The sequence below is a fragment of the Oxyura jamaicensis genome, chromosome 1 (assembly GCF_011077185.1).
Source record: "Oxyura jamaicensis isolate SHBP4307 breed ruddy duck chromosome 1, BPBGC_Ojam_1.0, whole genome shotgun sequence".
Taxonomy (NCBI): Eukaryota; Metazoa; Chordata; class Aves; order Anseriformes; family Anatidae; genus Oxyura; species Oxyura jamaicensis.
The window spans coordinates 56,026,899-56,042,303 of NC_048893.1; the positions used below are offsets into that span (position 1 = coordinate 56,026,899).

General features: G+C 41.1%; 1 protein-coding gene and 1 long non-coding RNA gene across 3 annotated transcripts in view; both read right to left on the reverse strand.

The window, feature by feature from the left end:
• Positions 1 to 4,619: 4,619 nt before the first annotated feature.
• Positions 4,620 to 15,405, reverse strand: part of RIC8B (RIC8 guanine nucleotide exchange factor B) — a 36,731-nt gene continuing 25,945 nt past the window's right edge. For both annotated transcript variants that reach the window (XM_035340864.1, XM_035340858.1), the window contains exons 10-11: positions 13,898 to 14,017; positions 4,620 to 5,712 (exon numbers count right to left, since the gene is read on the reverse strand). In XM_035340864.1, coding sequence (XP_035196755.1) covers positions 5,601 to 5,712; positions 13,898 to 14,017 — 232 coding nt within the window. In that variant the 3' untranslated portion in view covers positions 4,620 to 5,600. The remainder of the gene's footprint in view (positions 5,713 to 13,897; positions 14,018 to 15,405) is intronic.
• Positions 7,346 to 12,297, reverse strand: LOC118175010. The gene is made up of 2 exons (XR_004754847.1): positions 8,252 to 12,297; positions 7,346 to 8,216 (listed from the first exon to the last, which is right to left on the reverse strand). It is a non-coding gene; the product is annotated as an uncharacterized LOC118175010 (long non-coding RNA).

A 15,405-nucleotide genomic window follows, 5' to 3' on the forward strand; every position in this document is an offset into this window, starting at 1 on the left:
TCCTGCAGAGGGTCATTCAGTGCACCCAAATTAGCCTAACTCTGAATTGTCCTCCCTCTCATCCGTGACTGGAGCAGGAGTTTGAAGAGACTGCCTGGGTAATTTAGCCAGCTAAGTTGGGTGGTCTGAATAATTCCTTCCCCACCAACCTCTAAAAGCCTGCCTAGGTACCCCACAGAGATTGGCATGCTGTCGGAGGGACCGATTCCCAAGCACGTCAGCAGTTCAGTAATCTGTGCTCGTGCCCGCTCCAGAGAAAGCCAGGATGCTCCACCACCACCACCACCACCAGCATCCTGCTGGACACTGTAGCTCCCGGCCAGGGCAGGAGCTGACCACATGCCACTAAGATAGGAATAGCTGCGGGACAGCTATCAGAATAGCTATCAGAAGCAGCTCCGGTGCTGCAGAGACGTGTCTGCTTGCACTCCTTTCCTGGCAAACAAATTTTGTCCCCCCTCCTCACTTATCCAGAGCAAGGAATGTTTTCCAAGAAGGAAACCATGTCACGGAGGCACTTCGCTCCTCCAAACGAGGGACAAACATGCAATGCAAGTCCAAGTAACAGGTACAAGCACAGGATTAACGGGACTCACCTGGCAGACAGTGGTGCTGGTAGTGAGAGGAGGAGCCTTGCAGAACACTCAGCATTACTGCATGCAAGGTTACCATCTTCCATGCCCTGCAGCCACCTGCATCTGCCACATCCACCTGGCCGGCAGCACCACAGAGCCTGCCAGGTTGGGGACAGGCAGGAGATGGGCCGCCAGGTCCCTGAGGCCAGCAGGCACAGCCCCAGCTTGCCCTCAGCCCGCTGGCTGGCACCAGAGGGCAGGAAGGAGACCCAGCGTGCCTTCCCAGGCTGCCCTGCCTGCCTGCCTGCCCAGCTCCTGCACCAGAGCCCCGTCCGCGTTCCTACCCACACCCAGCTGGAGGATACGTTGTGATGCTGAAAGGACATCACTTCCCCTCAAATTCCTGGCACAAATATTGCACCACCGGAGTGGGACCATGTTGTGGAGAGAACTGACTTCAGGAAGAGCAAAAGCCTGTGCATAAGGAAAACGGGAAATAAATGTTCCTTATCACTTCATGAGAGAGCCAGAGCCATCCAGCTGATCAAGACGTTAACATGACAAAGATTTCCATTTGTCAGATTAAAATAGCCTTTTTTTTTTTTTTTTTTTTGTCTCTGAAAGTGAGCTGCATCTTTGTACCACCCCTAACTCACCATTTTTACATGCTTGTCCAGCAAAGACTCTGACCTGGGCAGCTAGCTGTTTAACTTGCTGCTCAACAAAGACCTGGCTTTCAGCTGTTTGAACAGCGGAACAGTCCTTTTACAGCCAGCCTTATTAAGGAGCAGGATTTTATTAGCTGTTCTGTGGCAATAAGGTGAAGGACAATGTTGTGGAATGCTCCTCCAGGAGATTTGGGTTCTCGTATACCGCGGGGTTTACTTTCCTCTTTTGGACTTAGGAGGCTTGGCAACCTACCAATATGACAGCGTGCTTCGTGGTGATATTCTCTTCCTTAGAGCCAGCTTTGACAACAGATTTTTCACCCAGTTAGAGGAAAATCGGTACTTGAAGAACAATGAGAGAACCATACCACTGCCCAATTTTCTCCCCTCTCCTCCTTTTTTTCCCTCCCCCTAGTTTTAAGCCATTGCAAACTTTCAGATACTTGGAGAAAGCCCACATATAGGGTGAAAAATCTATTTTGAACGCATATATATATAGAAATGTATACTCAAAACATTTCAGCTAATATGGTTTTCCTGTTTTGCAAATTTCTTTAAAGTTCTGGTAATTTTCTTAAAATATTTTTAACAGATTGTAAACGTCCCCCTTTTCCTGAAAACCACTTTTGGGACACACAAAGTTTCAATTAGCATTTGCAAATACCTGCCAGGAAGTTTTCATTAACATTTAGACAAATAAGCCTGGGCTATTTTGCAAAAGAACAAAGTATTCTGACAAATTTCAGCAATTTCCCATCATCTTTTGTTTCATAACTCTATTTAATCGGAAACAAAGAAACGCAAAACTTCCAGATCATTGACGAGCTTTAATGGGAACTGTGTTACTTCTGGCCATCAGTGCCAAGATAAAGATTGAAACACAAATTTTTTGTATTTGGGACTGCCTGTGAGAGGCTTTTAGAAAACGAAAGGTACCTGTCTCTGAAATCCACTGGCTAAACCCTAACATGTGTAACCACCAGAGAATCTATTGATGTTTTACTCGTAAGAGCTCCTTTTTCTGATGACAGTCTTTTCTCAGTCAACTACATTCAATTGTTTAGGATGAAAAATGAAAGCCTGCACTTATATAATCGAATATCACCGTCTCGTATAACGCAGAATGGTTCGTACCGTGTGACTTTGATGCAGTAGTCAAACACTTGCACAATGGCCAGAACTACTGCTAGGAGAGCCAGCAAACCTCCTCCGGGCTTGAGACACCCAGGCACTGAAGCGTTGCAGCCGACTGCCACGGTCACTTCTGCAGGGGGACTTGAGGCACGCATCCGCAGGCAGACTCAGCACCTCTGTGCTCAGCTGGGGAGGAGAGAAAACATGTAGGCAGTCACTGAATAGGCTTGTATCCATCTGTGGTCATCAAATGGGAAGGGAACTGCTGGCTGGATGCCGTACAGGGATGCTCTACTCCCTGCAGCCTAGTGAGCAGGGTCAAAACCTCAAGAGAGGGTCAGGCTCCGAGGAACCCTAAAGGCTCAAAGCGCCCTTGAATTCTGCAGGGCACCTGCTCTTGGGCCCTGCACCTACCGTGGTAGCTGCGCTGGGAGCAAGCCTGTCTGGTGCGACTGCAGCACTTACCTTTGGGTTTGGCAGCACATCCGGGGGACAGGAGGAGGGAGAGGCCAGTTCGGGAGGACAAACAGGCTCACCTCTCACAACAACTGGGGGCAATTAGAAATAAAGCTCACAGAGAGCTGCTGCAAAAATATGTTATGTTGCAATTAGAATACAGTCAAAACCTATGGAAGCAGCGTATCACCCCAGTGTAACGCCAGCCAGCAGCAAGGCCTAGAAGAAAGCTTTTACAGTGCTGGGGTTTTTCAGGCCTTCTGCAAGCACTGCCTGGGGATAGGAAGGTGCCAAGACAAAGCAATTCCCATCTGCTGGGGGCTTGACTGCACCCCTTGCATTCCCCAAACTGGTCAAGCTCACCTGAACAGTTTGTCGGTTTAAATAAGGCTCAGTTGACCAAGCATCCAAATTTTGGAGGCTCATCTTTGAAAATAAATAAAGTAAATCCTAATTTCATAGTAAGTACACCATTCCAGGGAGATTTTGTTGTCCCCTCTCTCTTCACTACAGGCACCCCAAACCGCGCTCCTGAGCAGCAGCATGCAGGCAGACCGTTCTGTTCTTGGTCCTCACGTCCTCAACCAAAGCAGCATCTCATGTCTGTAAGACTTGATACAAGCGTGTATTTTCCAAGACAAACTAACCAGAAGTATGTATTGCATCTATTGGTGCACTGGTGCATTGGGTAGGAGCCAGGTCACAAACCCCTCGCGTTACAGCATTTGTAACAAGGTCCCTGGAGCCAATACTATCAGCCTCTTCAGCCATCTGAAGCATATTGTACAACCAATAAAGCATCAAACTGGTTTTTGCTCATTTTCTTGCTCTGTACTTACCCCTCTATGGCAACCCATACCCAAGCTTATTACTGAAATTACTTCTCCAGCCCCATGATCCAACAGCCTCAGCTGATACCGAGAGGGGACTCAAACCCTCACTAACAGACCCAGTTACGTTTCATTCCTCAGCAAGTCTTTAAGTACCTTGCACCTGCGCTACCACTTACTATTTGCCCATGCTGAATTGAAAGGAGGCATGGATGATGCAAAACCCAGAATTTCATTTCTGAGACCAAATTTAGATGCAGCTAAGCATGTTTCCTGCTCCTGCACAACTCCCTCTGATTACAGTATTATATAGGCAGTACTTGGCTTTACTCCAACTATTGATTGCTCCTTAAAATCACTGTGGGAACAGGAGCTGGCTTCCTTGTTCCCTGTGCAAAATGCGATGCTCCATGTGGATCCAGCAGACAATATAGCCCAAGTCATAACCATCATCATCATTACCAAGTCATAAAGCATCAGTTATTAAAACGTTCAGAAAAGTGCCAGCATACACAAGTGTGGAGAATTAGTGACCCCAGATCCCTTTAATAAAAGAAAGAAGGGGACATAGCTATGGCTGGACAGCATCGCATGAGAAAACAGCTGCTGAGCTGATGGCAGCACGTTATTTCTTTTTCATTCTTTTGGAAGGATGAGATCTATGGAAGCTCCTCATATAGGAAAACACAACCTGATTTCATACCATGTCCTCCCTTTATGAAGCCTTTGAACACCAGCTTCCTTATTGCAGGGAACCAGTATCAACTGGAAGGAAACAATGACAAACTGGAAAGCCTTCACCACCTTTGTGAGGTTGACAAGAATGGAACGTGTCTGCTTCTGAGCTAAAAGAAAAAAAGGGAATTACAATCTAGGATATGGATTTTTCATCACGTAAATCATATCTGGAGAAATACAGAGAGAAACCAAGACAGGCAAAGAGGCAACAACAGCAGTGCAGCACGCCTAGAACTTTAATCTTTGTTTTTAAGAGTACACAGTTGAAAATTACACTTTCTTCTGCTTCCTACCTTTCCATCCTTCCTAAGCTCTCCCTGAAAAGGAAACTATTTCTTTGTTATTAGTTTGACTTCCCTTCAAGTGAGGCACACCCGTTAGGCCCCGATTCAGTAAAACACTTCCACATGCACTTCTCTTTAGTCCACTCCTATTCATGGCCACATTTAAGTGTATATACTTGAAGGCTGTTTTGAATAGGGATGTTTTTACTTAACCAAAGTGGGGGGTGTTGGTGGTAATACTTGTGTGGTCTTAATGTGTGCGGGGGGGAGAGGACATACAACATTCATCATCTTGTTCCCAATTCAGAGGTAGTTTTAGTGGCAGTCGGTGACACATCGGATTTCTTACCACCGTGCACGTCTGTGGTTAAGCTACTGCGTAAGATTTTACCAATGACATTTAAAAAGGGTAGCTCTGAAATCACCGCTGAATGCCAGTTAAAGCAGCTTTACAAGGCCAGTCAGACTACATTTAAACACTCTCTGTTCCTAAATGCCATTTAGCAAACTCATTTCTTTAATTAGAATCATACAAAAGGAAAGAGAGACTAGCAAGACAATACAAAAAAATATATATAAAGAATCGGAAAACCTACAGAGTTCGGAAAACAGGATTCTGGAAAATCAAAACGTTTATATTTTATTTTACATTGTAGGCTTTCATTTTTTATCCCTTTGAAATACATTTAGTTTTAAATTAATAAAGATCGTAAACTAATAAATTGGTATGTTCTTTGAACAGACATAATAAAAATGCAGACATTACACCACAGGACCCATCATTTAAATATCCCAATAACAGAACAGTTAAAGTGACGCTGGCTAACGCGAGGATAAAACGCCTAGATAAAAGATGTCGTGGCTCTAAGGAAAGATGTGGGTTGGAGGAGAATTGAGAGTGAAGCAGGTGATGCTTTAGTCTGAATCTGAGCTGTCTTGCTTGTTGGTATGGTACTGGCTGACTGCTTCTTCCAAAGGAGCCATTGTACCGTCCGGCCGTACTCCCATTGGTTTTATAAGTTCATCTCTGTAAGAGATTGAAAAAAGAATATAGATTAGCATATGCACACATATCAATTCACATGTGTATAATACAATCACATACAGTATAAGCTTGAGAGCATAATAAGCCTTTAAAAGGAAGTTATTTCTGCTAAAGCCCTCTGTTTTGAAGAAAGACGGACAAAAAACCTTCCAAAATAGGTGGGAGGGGAAGAGCAGGCGAAATAAAGACTTCATTCATGTAGGCCAAACCTACTTAGCCAATTAAAGACACCATGAAAAGTCAGTGCCTAATAGGTTCAAGACGAGGAGCAGGTTCACTGTTTTAAACACACAAACTGGCTTTTCTTCTGAGAGTTCTTTGACAGCCATTTCTGCCTAGAATTTCACCTGCCGTCCCGGCCAGTATGCGCACATGCGATTAAAATAATTGATACATACTCCCCTCGCTGAAGGAAATAAATCACTGATGAGAACAGGCTGCCTATACCACCAGTAGGGGTGTGTAAGTACTTGTTGATTCACTGAAAAAAGCTGACTGATTCTAATACTATTGCTTTTGTTTGTGGCAGTTTAATTATGGGATTGACAGCCATTTTAATCTCTTCAAAGCTCCAAAGGCCTCTCGAAGCTAATCCAATTATATCTACTCCACAAGCTACAGCCTCATCTAAGAGATGATTAATTATTGATTAAGCCAATCAAAAAGTATTAGCAAAGCTTTATTTAATCCTTACTTTTTATCACCTCATTTAAATGTGGATTATACCAAAACCTGAAAGGGCAAAGATAACATTTTGATTTTCTCCTGGAAAAAAAATGAAGAATACTTCTAAATATTCAGGAGTCACCTTAAATAAAGGAGTGGAGGTTTGATGCCAATTCCCCCCTCGCTCAAAAGGCAGCCCAGTAAAACTCAGACGATTTAACACACACATAGCTCCCTGAGCCACAGACAGCAAAACTGCCTCACTCAGGGGGTAGACAAAGGCATTTCACCAGCTCTCTGCCTGGTCTGCACTACTACCTCGACTGAAAAAAAAAAAAGGGACAGAAATGGGTTATGCACAGCTGGCAATCTAACACAACAGGAACTGCAGGAAAGGCAACATCTGAATTCTGCGGCATGCATAAGGCAGATGTAGTATAGTCAAACAGCAAAGTCCCTAAGAGTCCTGATCGCTCATGAAGAGCAGCAATCAGGAAGAGAAATTCAGCTCTTTGCACAGATGTGACAAGCAGACACTGCAGCAGTAAGCTCACAAGCCTCACTGCCTGCAGCATTTCAAGACGTGAGAGACCAGACCTGGAGAATCCAGTCTGGTGTGGCTGGCCACGTCTGGGTGGGCAGCTGGGAGCCGGGGAAGGACATCTGTTAGGAACATGCTCTAAAAGCACACGCCTGATTCTGCCTGCGTGTGGGGAGAGAGTAGGATCCATCTTTAAATAGCAGGAGATAGCTTGCCAGACTTCAGGACTGACAACTCCTCTTCCTCAATCTATAGCACGCAGGCTCTGCCTAAATGAGAGTGCGTGTGTCACTTCAGTTTTCAAGTATCTCCTGGAGATACGTGAGAGAGGAGAGCAAAAGAATGCTCAAAATCAGATTCTGAAGGGTTCAAAAAAGGAAGACTGCAGGTCTAGTGCCCCAAACAGGACCAGAGCCCTTCCAGTCTGCTGTCAGATGTCCTCCAAGGCAAAGCCAGAGTGCTTTCAAATCGCGTCTAATAGCAAAGACATTTTTTTCAGCAGAAGGAAAAAAACAACAACAACAAAATCTATGCATCTGAAGCCTTTTTGGCTTTGAAACTTTAAACACTGTAATACAAGAGTCCTTTGAAATCTGTGATCAGCCTTGCAACTGCTCTTCAGTGCCGCCTAACTCAGGTTCAAGCTTCAGAAGTCATTTTTCATACTTATTTTTTGGAGCAGAATAATGTGGAGAGCAAGTCTTTACTTGCATTTATTTTTGGAGCCAAATAACCTGGACAGTAAATCTTTAAAAAAAAATAATTAAAGCAAAGTCCTAAAAGTAAAAACATACCCACACAGAATGAAATCACCCTTGCTTGTCTAAGTTCAGGGAATTCTAGATTTTTGTTTTAAAAACGACAGCGCATGCTCTTGGTTTGTAACACAACACTGCAGCTGGAAGTCATGAGATCATGTAGTTTACTGGTCATTTATGATTTATTATTGGTAATAAATAAATGGCCAGTAAAGGATCAAGAAACAGTTCAGCAAAAAGGAAGCAAACAAACAAACAAACCAACAACCAAAACCAGGAAAACAATGACCAAGGAGAAATATGCCAGGTCAGAACAGTGTTGTTACTGAAGGACATAGACACGGGCTTAAAGAATAGAAACCACTTTGAAACCTGGAGAAGTTTTGCATAATCCCACAACAATTTTGATGCAACTTTCTGGTGCCAATACTGATAAACTAAGTGAAAGCTGGAGAGCAAGCACCCACACAGACCATAGAGTGTAAAGGTGGGAACAGACTTTCCTGCTTCTACACGTGTAACTTCACTCCTGTCTGCAATGTTTTTGCTGTAGAACATGTCCTAGCTAAACCAGCTTTCTGGCTCAAACTTCTGTGCACAATACAACTTAGAGACCGGTGGTTGCAAGCAGAGAGGAAACTTAAACTTCAGAGAAACATAGGCAAGTTTTCTCACTTCTTAACCCTCTATCTCCACACACAGGGATAACTTAAAAGACATCTGTAAATATTAAGTCATAATTTGTCAATTACAGAGACATAGCTTTCTCTGCAACTCACCTTTCATGCTTCACTTTTCCATCATGCTACAAACACTGCAGAACACAACACTATTTTTTTTCTCTCCAAATGAATCGTCTGCAGAGATGCTGAACACCAGATGCAATAGTTGAGAAATACTTATATGCAAGTCTTGGCCTGTGTTTTTTGGTGGAAGTCATTTGAAGATAAACACAGTTTTGCATAACAATGTAACTTAAAAGTCTGAGCCAACAAAGTGCATTTGTAGGTTTTTAATGACGCTCAAAATCCTGTGTTCCTCAGCTCACTGTACTCATCTCAAAGCGCACCACATGAACCATACCGTACTGCATTTCAGTTTCATTCCCAATGCATTTCCTCCTCTACAAGCTAACTATGAGTTAGGCTGAGCTCACATTTCATAAAATAACACGGAAACACGGATGTTTATCAGTTACCTATCTGTTCCTGCTTTTCAAGTCCTTGAACAGGATCAAACATGGTTGTTACAAGCTTGCTGTCCTTTTTCTTTATTAGGAGGTTCAACTCCATACACCCTTCCCCAGACAAACGCTACCCAGGAAAAATGGAACTGTATGAAGACAGAAGTATGCTAGGCCACCAAAAGAAGATGGGTGGATTAATTGTTCAGAGGAGAAGGCAGGGATCAGCCTCTTTTTTTTTTTTTTTTCCCCTAACCATAATCTAGTCCTAAAATAGTGTAAAACTTGGCATTATTTCATTGGTTAAGACTTGACTGCAAGCTCTGAACACTGCACAAGCTTGTGCATGTTTTTCAGTGAGGAAAAACACAGAGGGAGACAAACAGATGAAATGATTTGGTCTACCTACAAAGCTAGCTTCAGAAGTTCCAAACACTCAACTTCTAAATAACAGAATTTGGGGTTGGACTGCAAGAGGCATCACTTGGCCAACTTCAGCACAGCACCACAGGAGCCCACAGAGCTGACCCCTACCTGGTACAAGCTGTCTCAGTTATACCAACCTCAGCAAGCTCCCCATTTAGCACGGGCTGCTTACAGACCTCAACTGAGCTTTGACAGCTTGGGGTAGCTGCAGATGTGCTGACTGTTTAAGGTGAGATACAAAGTAGCACAGGAATCACCCCAGACTGGCACATATACCCTCAGAAATAATTTCATTACCCAGAAACTGGATGTTTATGGTCCTTTTATAGAGTAGAAGAGAGAACACTTCACCCCAGTAGGTGGCAGCGTGAATACTTCTGTATCCACGGAGATGTGTCCAAACACACAGTATGAATATTTATACATATTTGAACATCCTTACGTGACCTCCAATACACTCAAATAACCCTTCTTGCAACATCCATTTTTCTAATGCAAACAAAGCATTCTATTCAAGTATACTTGGAAACACACCATAATTAAACAGTTGGTAAAACGCATTCTCTTCTTCCAATTGCATATCTCCCAAGAGTCCCTTCAAATGTATCTATACAAGTTCTAGCTTCCTGCTTGCCATTTAGCTTGATAACGACTCAAAAATCATTCCCTTGTTTTGAGCGGTAACTCTTTCTTGTCTGCTCTATGCACTACAGGGCAGTATTGACACATGGAATTAATGGCAGTGTCTGTAATGAAACAGCCATCATGTAAACACCAGCCTGCTCCTTTGATAAAATGGCATGTTAGGGACCTATTCACCTCCTTATAATTGAGTACCACATAATAGTTCCGATCCTTTCATGTAACATTATTTTGTTCTATGATTAGAAAGGGGAGCGAAAAAAAATCTATGTAACATTGCCTTCTTCATTCATCCTATGATTAATTTTGTGTTTTTAATGAGTATGGTTGCTTATTTAGGCAGGTTCTCTTACATACTCGTTTTGTTGACTTCTGTTCAATGTACAACAAAACCCAAGCTGTGATAATTGGAGACCATTTCATCAGCAAAAGGATTCTTGCTATTAATACGAGGTTGGCTTGGAAAAAGCATCCTGACATTTTAAATTAGTCAATTAATATACAATTCTACCTACCATTTATAATAGGAAAAATGTTAGCATATTTCTTCAGACATTTTAATTAACACAGAGTATTTCCAATAGTCTATGATATAAACAGACAGAACATCATACAATGATTTAAGTTGGCTACCTTTGATGTTTTGTAAAAAGGAAAGGCTGAGTTAAATCTTTTTGCAGACTTGGGGATGTGCATCACATATAGAGGACACTGATTTACAGCTACCAAACAATTCTCAATGAGACAACAACATAGCATCTACCCTTACTGCAGGCAAAGCCCATAAAGTTACTCCAGGGCCAAGTCCAGGTGTCCAGCAACCTGCCTAAGTAGTATCTGCATCTCCCAAGAACCGCAGTATTAATTAAATGAGGATGAACGTCTTGATAATTGACACACATTTAATGCTTTTAAAAAGTAATCTCATCTAGTCAAAACTGAGCAAAAGCTTAGTTTCTACAAAACCTTTTGTAGAACCCAACTCTGGTTTAGTTGGGGCAGGAGACATGGGTTCATGGAATTTTCAGCTTTTCTCCATGCATTTTGATAAAACTAGATAATTAATTTTACTTTAAACTTGTTGAGGTTCAACAACCATATGAGCAGGCTGAAACATCAACAACCTGTCAGAAAACAAAAGCCTTGGAAATGACCTGAAACAACCAAAAGCATAGATCAATTAAATAAATCAGTCTCAGAGCAGTGTCAATTCTTCTGTGCCGACGCTGAAAATTAAGAGAAAGCTGGAGAGCAAAAATCCACTGTCATCTTACACAACAAGGTGAAAAATACCTTATATTCCTTACAGTTCCAATAAATCCATACAAAAGGGTACAGTGTAAACAGGTAACAGCCACTAATGAAAGTGACAGGTTTTCATTAAAGTAGCAATGTTTTGCAGGTTTGTTTTCTCAGCTCAGTCTGTCATCAGGTAACTTTCTAAAAATTATACAAGCCAGAAAAGTCAAATCTAGAACAACCCGGTGACAGACTGGCCTGATTACCCCCATCGGTCAAGGGAACCAAGTTTGTCAGTCCTTCAACTTTTTTTCCATACCTTTCTCTAGTAAAAACACACCAGCTCTTTCTATCTCAGCTTCCATTACTGGGACAATACAACTGTATTAAACAAACCAGCTTTGCTGTACATCAGGCAAGTTCATTCTAAACTCTTGTTCAAGTTAAATACATAAAATTACACAGATCCACTCAAGATCAGAAGGAGCTGTTGCTTCCCTGTCCAACTTCTTCCTTCCTTATAAGCAAAGCACTGCACCAAACTGAAACCGCTCAGTTCATGGTAGAGGTACCCTCCTAAGGTGATGACAACAACAAAGAACAGCAAAAGTAGGAAACCTATAACCCACAATAAGCTGAAGACTCCTACCAAAACAGCCTCCAGTTTAGATTTATACACTGCAAAACAAGGAAAAGAGTGTATTCCACTGGTAGCTTTAAGCCTGTAAAAATTCCCAGACCTAATCAGCTCAAGCTGGGTGCAGAAGCCTTCAGTTCCAAAAAGGTGGAGGGATTCCTTGCTGACTACTAGCAGCTTATTACTACCACTTTATTCTTGTATACAAGACTGGCAGAGTCCCATTTCATTTAACGGCTGCAAAATCCACAATTGCACTCAATTACATTCATTAAAAACATCCCACAGTCTCCTCAAAACAAATCTTACTTTTTTCTTCCTGACAGCATTTCTCCATGGTTTTTCAGTAAACAAAAATGGCGGGAAGAACAGTCAAGTGATTTTATTCATGTTATCACAGCACCTAAAGGGGTCACATCATCAAAACTACCCCACAGTAATCACTATACTAAAAATAAACAAACAAACAAAAAACCCTTACAATAAAAAGAGTTCCAGCCCTGAAGAGCTTGCAGTCCAAGTACTATAGAAGAAACTGCAGGTGGATGTAACTGAGACAGAAAACCCAAGGTGAAAGTAATGCTACTGGCCAAGAGGATAAGTAGTGACACAGGGCACCAGCTGCTTCGTTATTGTCAGTTTTTAGCAGGCAACACAGCAGGTGTCTCCAATTCTCCAAACTGAAAAGGCTCTTAGGCTACAGTAATGCCATTTGGACTTTTTGTGTAACTGCTATAGTGAGAGCAACTGACTTGTCTTCCGTCTTTGTTTATCTCCAGTCCCAATCTTCCTTCTAAAAAGTCTTTAACCATTTAGCCATTTTATTCCGATACCCCAATGCTCAGCATCTTAATTCTCTAGCTTACATAGCCATCATCCTGTTTTACATAATAGTTCAACTACAATTCCATGTTCATTGTGTTTTCTTCTCTTTATTATGATGACTAACATATAACACTTGCTTTCCATACAAATTATGTGGACAAACTGTCCAGTTATTTCACTGATAAGTTGTTCCCAGGTTCTTCCCTGCTTTCACTTCAATCTTTGCCAGCTAACAGGAGAGCCAGAATCACCCACAGCACTTGCTGTTTTCCTAATCTTCAACAGAGAGGTTAAAACACTTGGTTTGCTGAAATTTCTCTCAAGAGAACTTATTATTTGAATATCCAGTACTCTCACAAAACACAAACACATTTCTATCTGCTGGGTCGTCCTTTGTTAGAAGAATGATCCACTCATGTATTTACCTAAATTCTCACAGCTCAGGTAAGTGGTGAATTAGCATTACATTAAGTATTCCTCAAGAATGTAATATTTTGCTTATACAGAAAACAAACTACACGCAATTACTCCAATATGCCTACAAGTATGGGAGGAAGAAAACCCAGCAAATTCTAGGCAAATGAGTCAAAGAAAAAAAATAGCTACAGCCAACAATACAGGTCTGTTCCCTGACAAAATTGATTTTCTGTATCAATAACACACATTACATTACGTACCATTTTCTTGTATGGCATTACCTTAGTCATTTAGAACAATGCTAATGTTTCATTTGCAATCCAGTCCACGCTTATTCTAATAAATCCACAATAATGCTAAATGTAAATTCCCTTTTAATTGCTCTAATATGTAATTCGTTGCTTCTGTTGACAACTATTTTCATGCTCTAATTGTTCTTCAGATAAGCAGCAAGACATAAGTAGCTACCATCAGATGCTGCTCACTGACTTGAGGGAAACGAGTATACTTGCCTTGGGCTTGGATTTTGTCCCATACTTTAAAAAGATAAATTCTTCTAACTACTGATTAGCCTATCTATTCAGGAGGCAGATCCCCTCACCACCTGATTCCTGATTTTGTCCAATCCTCTCCATAAGAGATTTCCTGTGAAGTCCTCTAAAATATTGCCTTTTTCTTTGAAGTATTAAACATTATTTTCGGTAGTGAAATTGGCCCCAACTCTGCAAATAAGTTGATCACAGCACTGTTTTGAAGCACTAACCCTTAGCATTGAGCAAAGAACCAGAATGTAAGCTGCCCCCCTCAAAAGCAGCTTATGCATAATACAGTACCTAGAGAGTTTATCAAACATGTTGACAAGCTTCATAGCTTCATATTCTTTTTGTTCTTCTGTCATTTCATCCATTGGATTGGGCATCGGTTCTTCTAAGTGACCAGTGATAAGGTTAATGCTGGAGGTGGAAAACAATACAGTTTACATTTCTAAATAAATATGTATGTAAATTGTCTTATTGGGAGGAAAGAGCAACACACAGACAGACCCCACCAAGACTAATAGTGTCTGAACTGAACGTCAAAGTTCTTACTGTGAATAGCCAACCTTCATATTGATGCTTATGTAGTCTTCTCATGTGAGTCACAATATTAACTTCTTGTTAACTACTCAAAGTGCACATTTCACTAGTACTTGTTTTGTTATAAACCATACAAAGTATTTTAAAGGCGAGGTAATAATGATGTTATGATAATGCCATTAGTAATAATGACACAGAAGGGTAACAGAACGACGAATACATTTTGGCAACTGATTTTCTACAAGCTTAATTTAAAAAATACAGACTGGATCTGGTGACATTTTCTTACCCATGAAGAAATGTTGAATTAGTTTACCATTTCCTTCTCATGATCATTTTTGCTCCAACCAAATTAATATTAAACTGAGAATTTACAATCCCAGTTATTTGCAATGCTAAAACAAATAAACAGTGATGCAGAAATAAGTAACAAAAACAGAGAAATAGTTTTAAAGCAGACTTTCAGGACAAATGATCTTCTCAAACAGCCTGACCATAAGCATTTTTATAGTAATGCAGAAAATCAGATGCATAAAGCAACTGACATTTGTCTCTAATATTCCACTTAAGTGTCAGTTTTTAACTAAATAGATGTTATAGTTTTATTCATAAGCATACAAGTGGATGTTGGACTTCTGAAAGAAGAGCAGAGACAAAAGAGCAAGTCAAAAAATCCTGAAGTGCAGAGATATAAATAAACCTTCTGTTTTAGAGTTCTTTTCTTTGCATATAAGCAATACTATTCCTGTAGTCTTTATGCCTCCAATAGGCTGCCCTTCATAACCATTCTGGCCTGTTTTGTTACCCCTTTACAGTATCACCTCTGATGCCCTCCTTTACATTCACTTTAAAATCTGGAATTGTTCAGTAACACTTAAAGGTACAACACGCATACACTCTAAACCTCTGACATTGCGTCTCAAAACTGTTCCCAGGGAATCCGCAAACATTTTGAAATTTTCTTCCTCGTTTCTTTTTGACAAGCACTTTATTTCTATATAGTCCTCCCAGCTAAAGTTACATCATTATCACAGTGGATTTTTATTTATTTATTTAGAGCCATTGAACCATATTATGGATACCATGGGGGCTGGTTCCTCAATAATTAGACCCTGAGGTCAATGAGAGACAGTAGCTCATGTAAGCACGTGTAATTTCATAACTGGCCTCTTTGCAAAAGGTAAAAAAAAAATCTAGATATATCGAATATATCTATATATTATGTATGTCTAATATATCTAATTAGATATTAGATATATCTAACA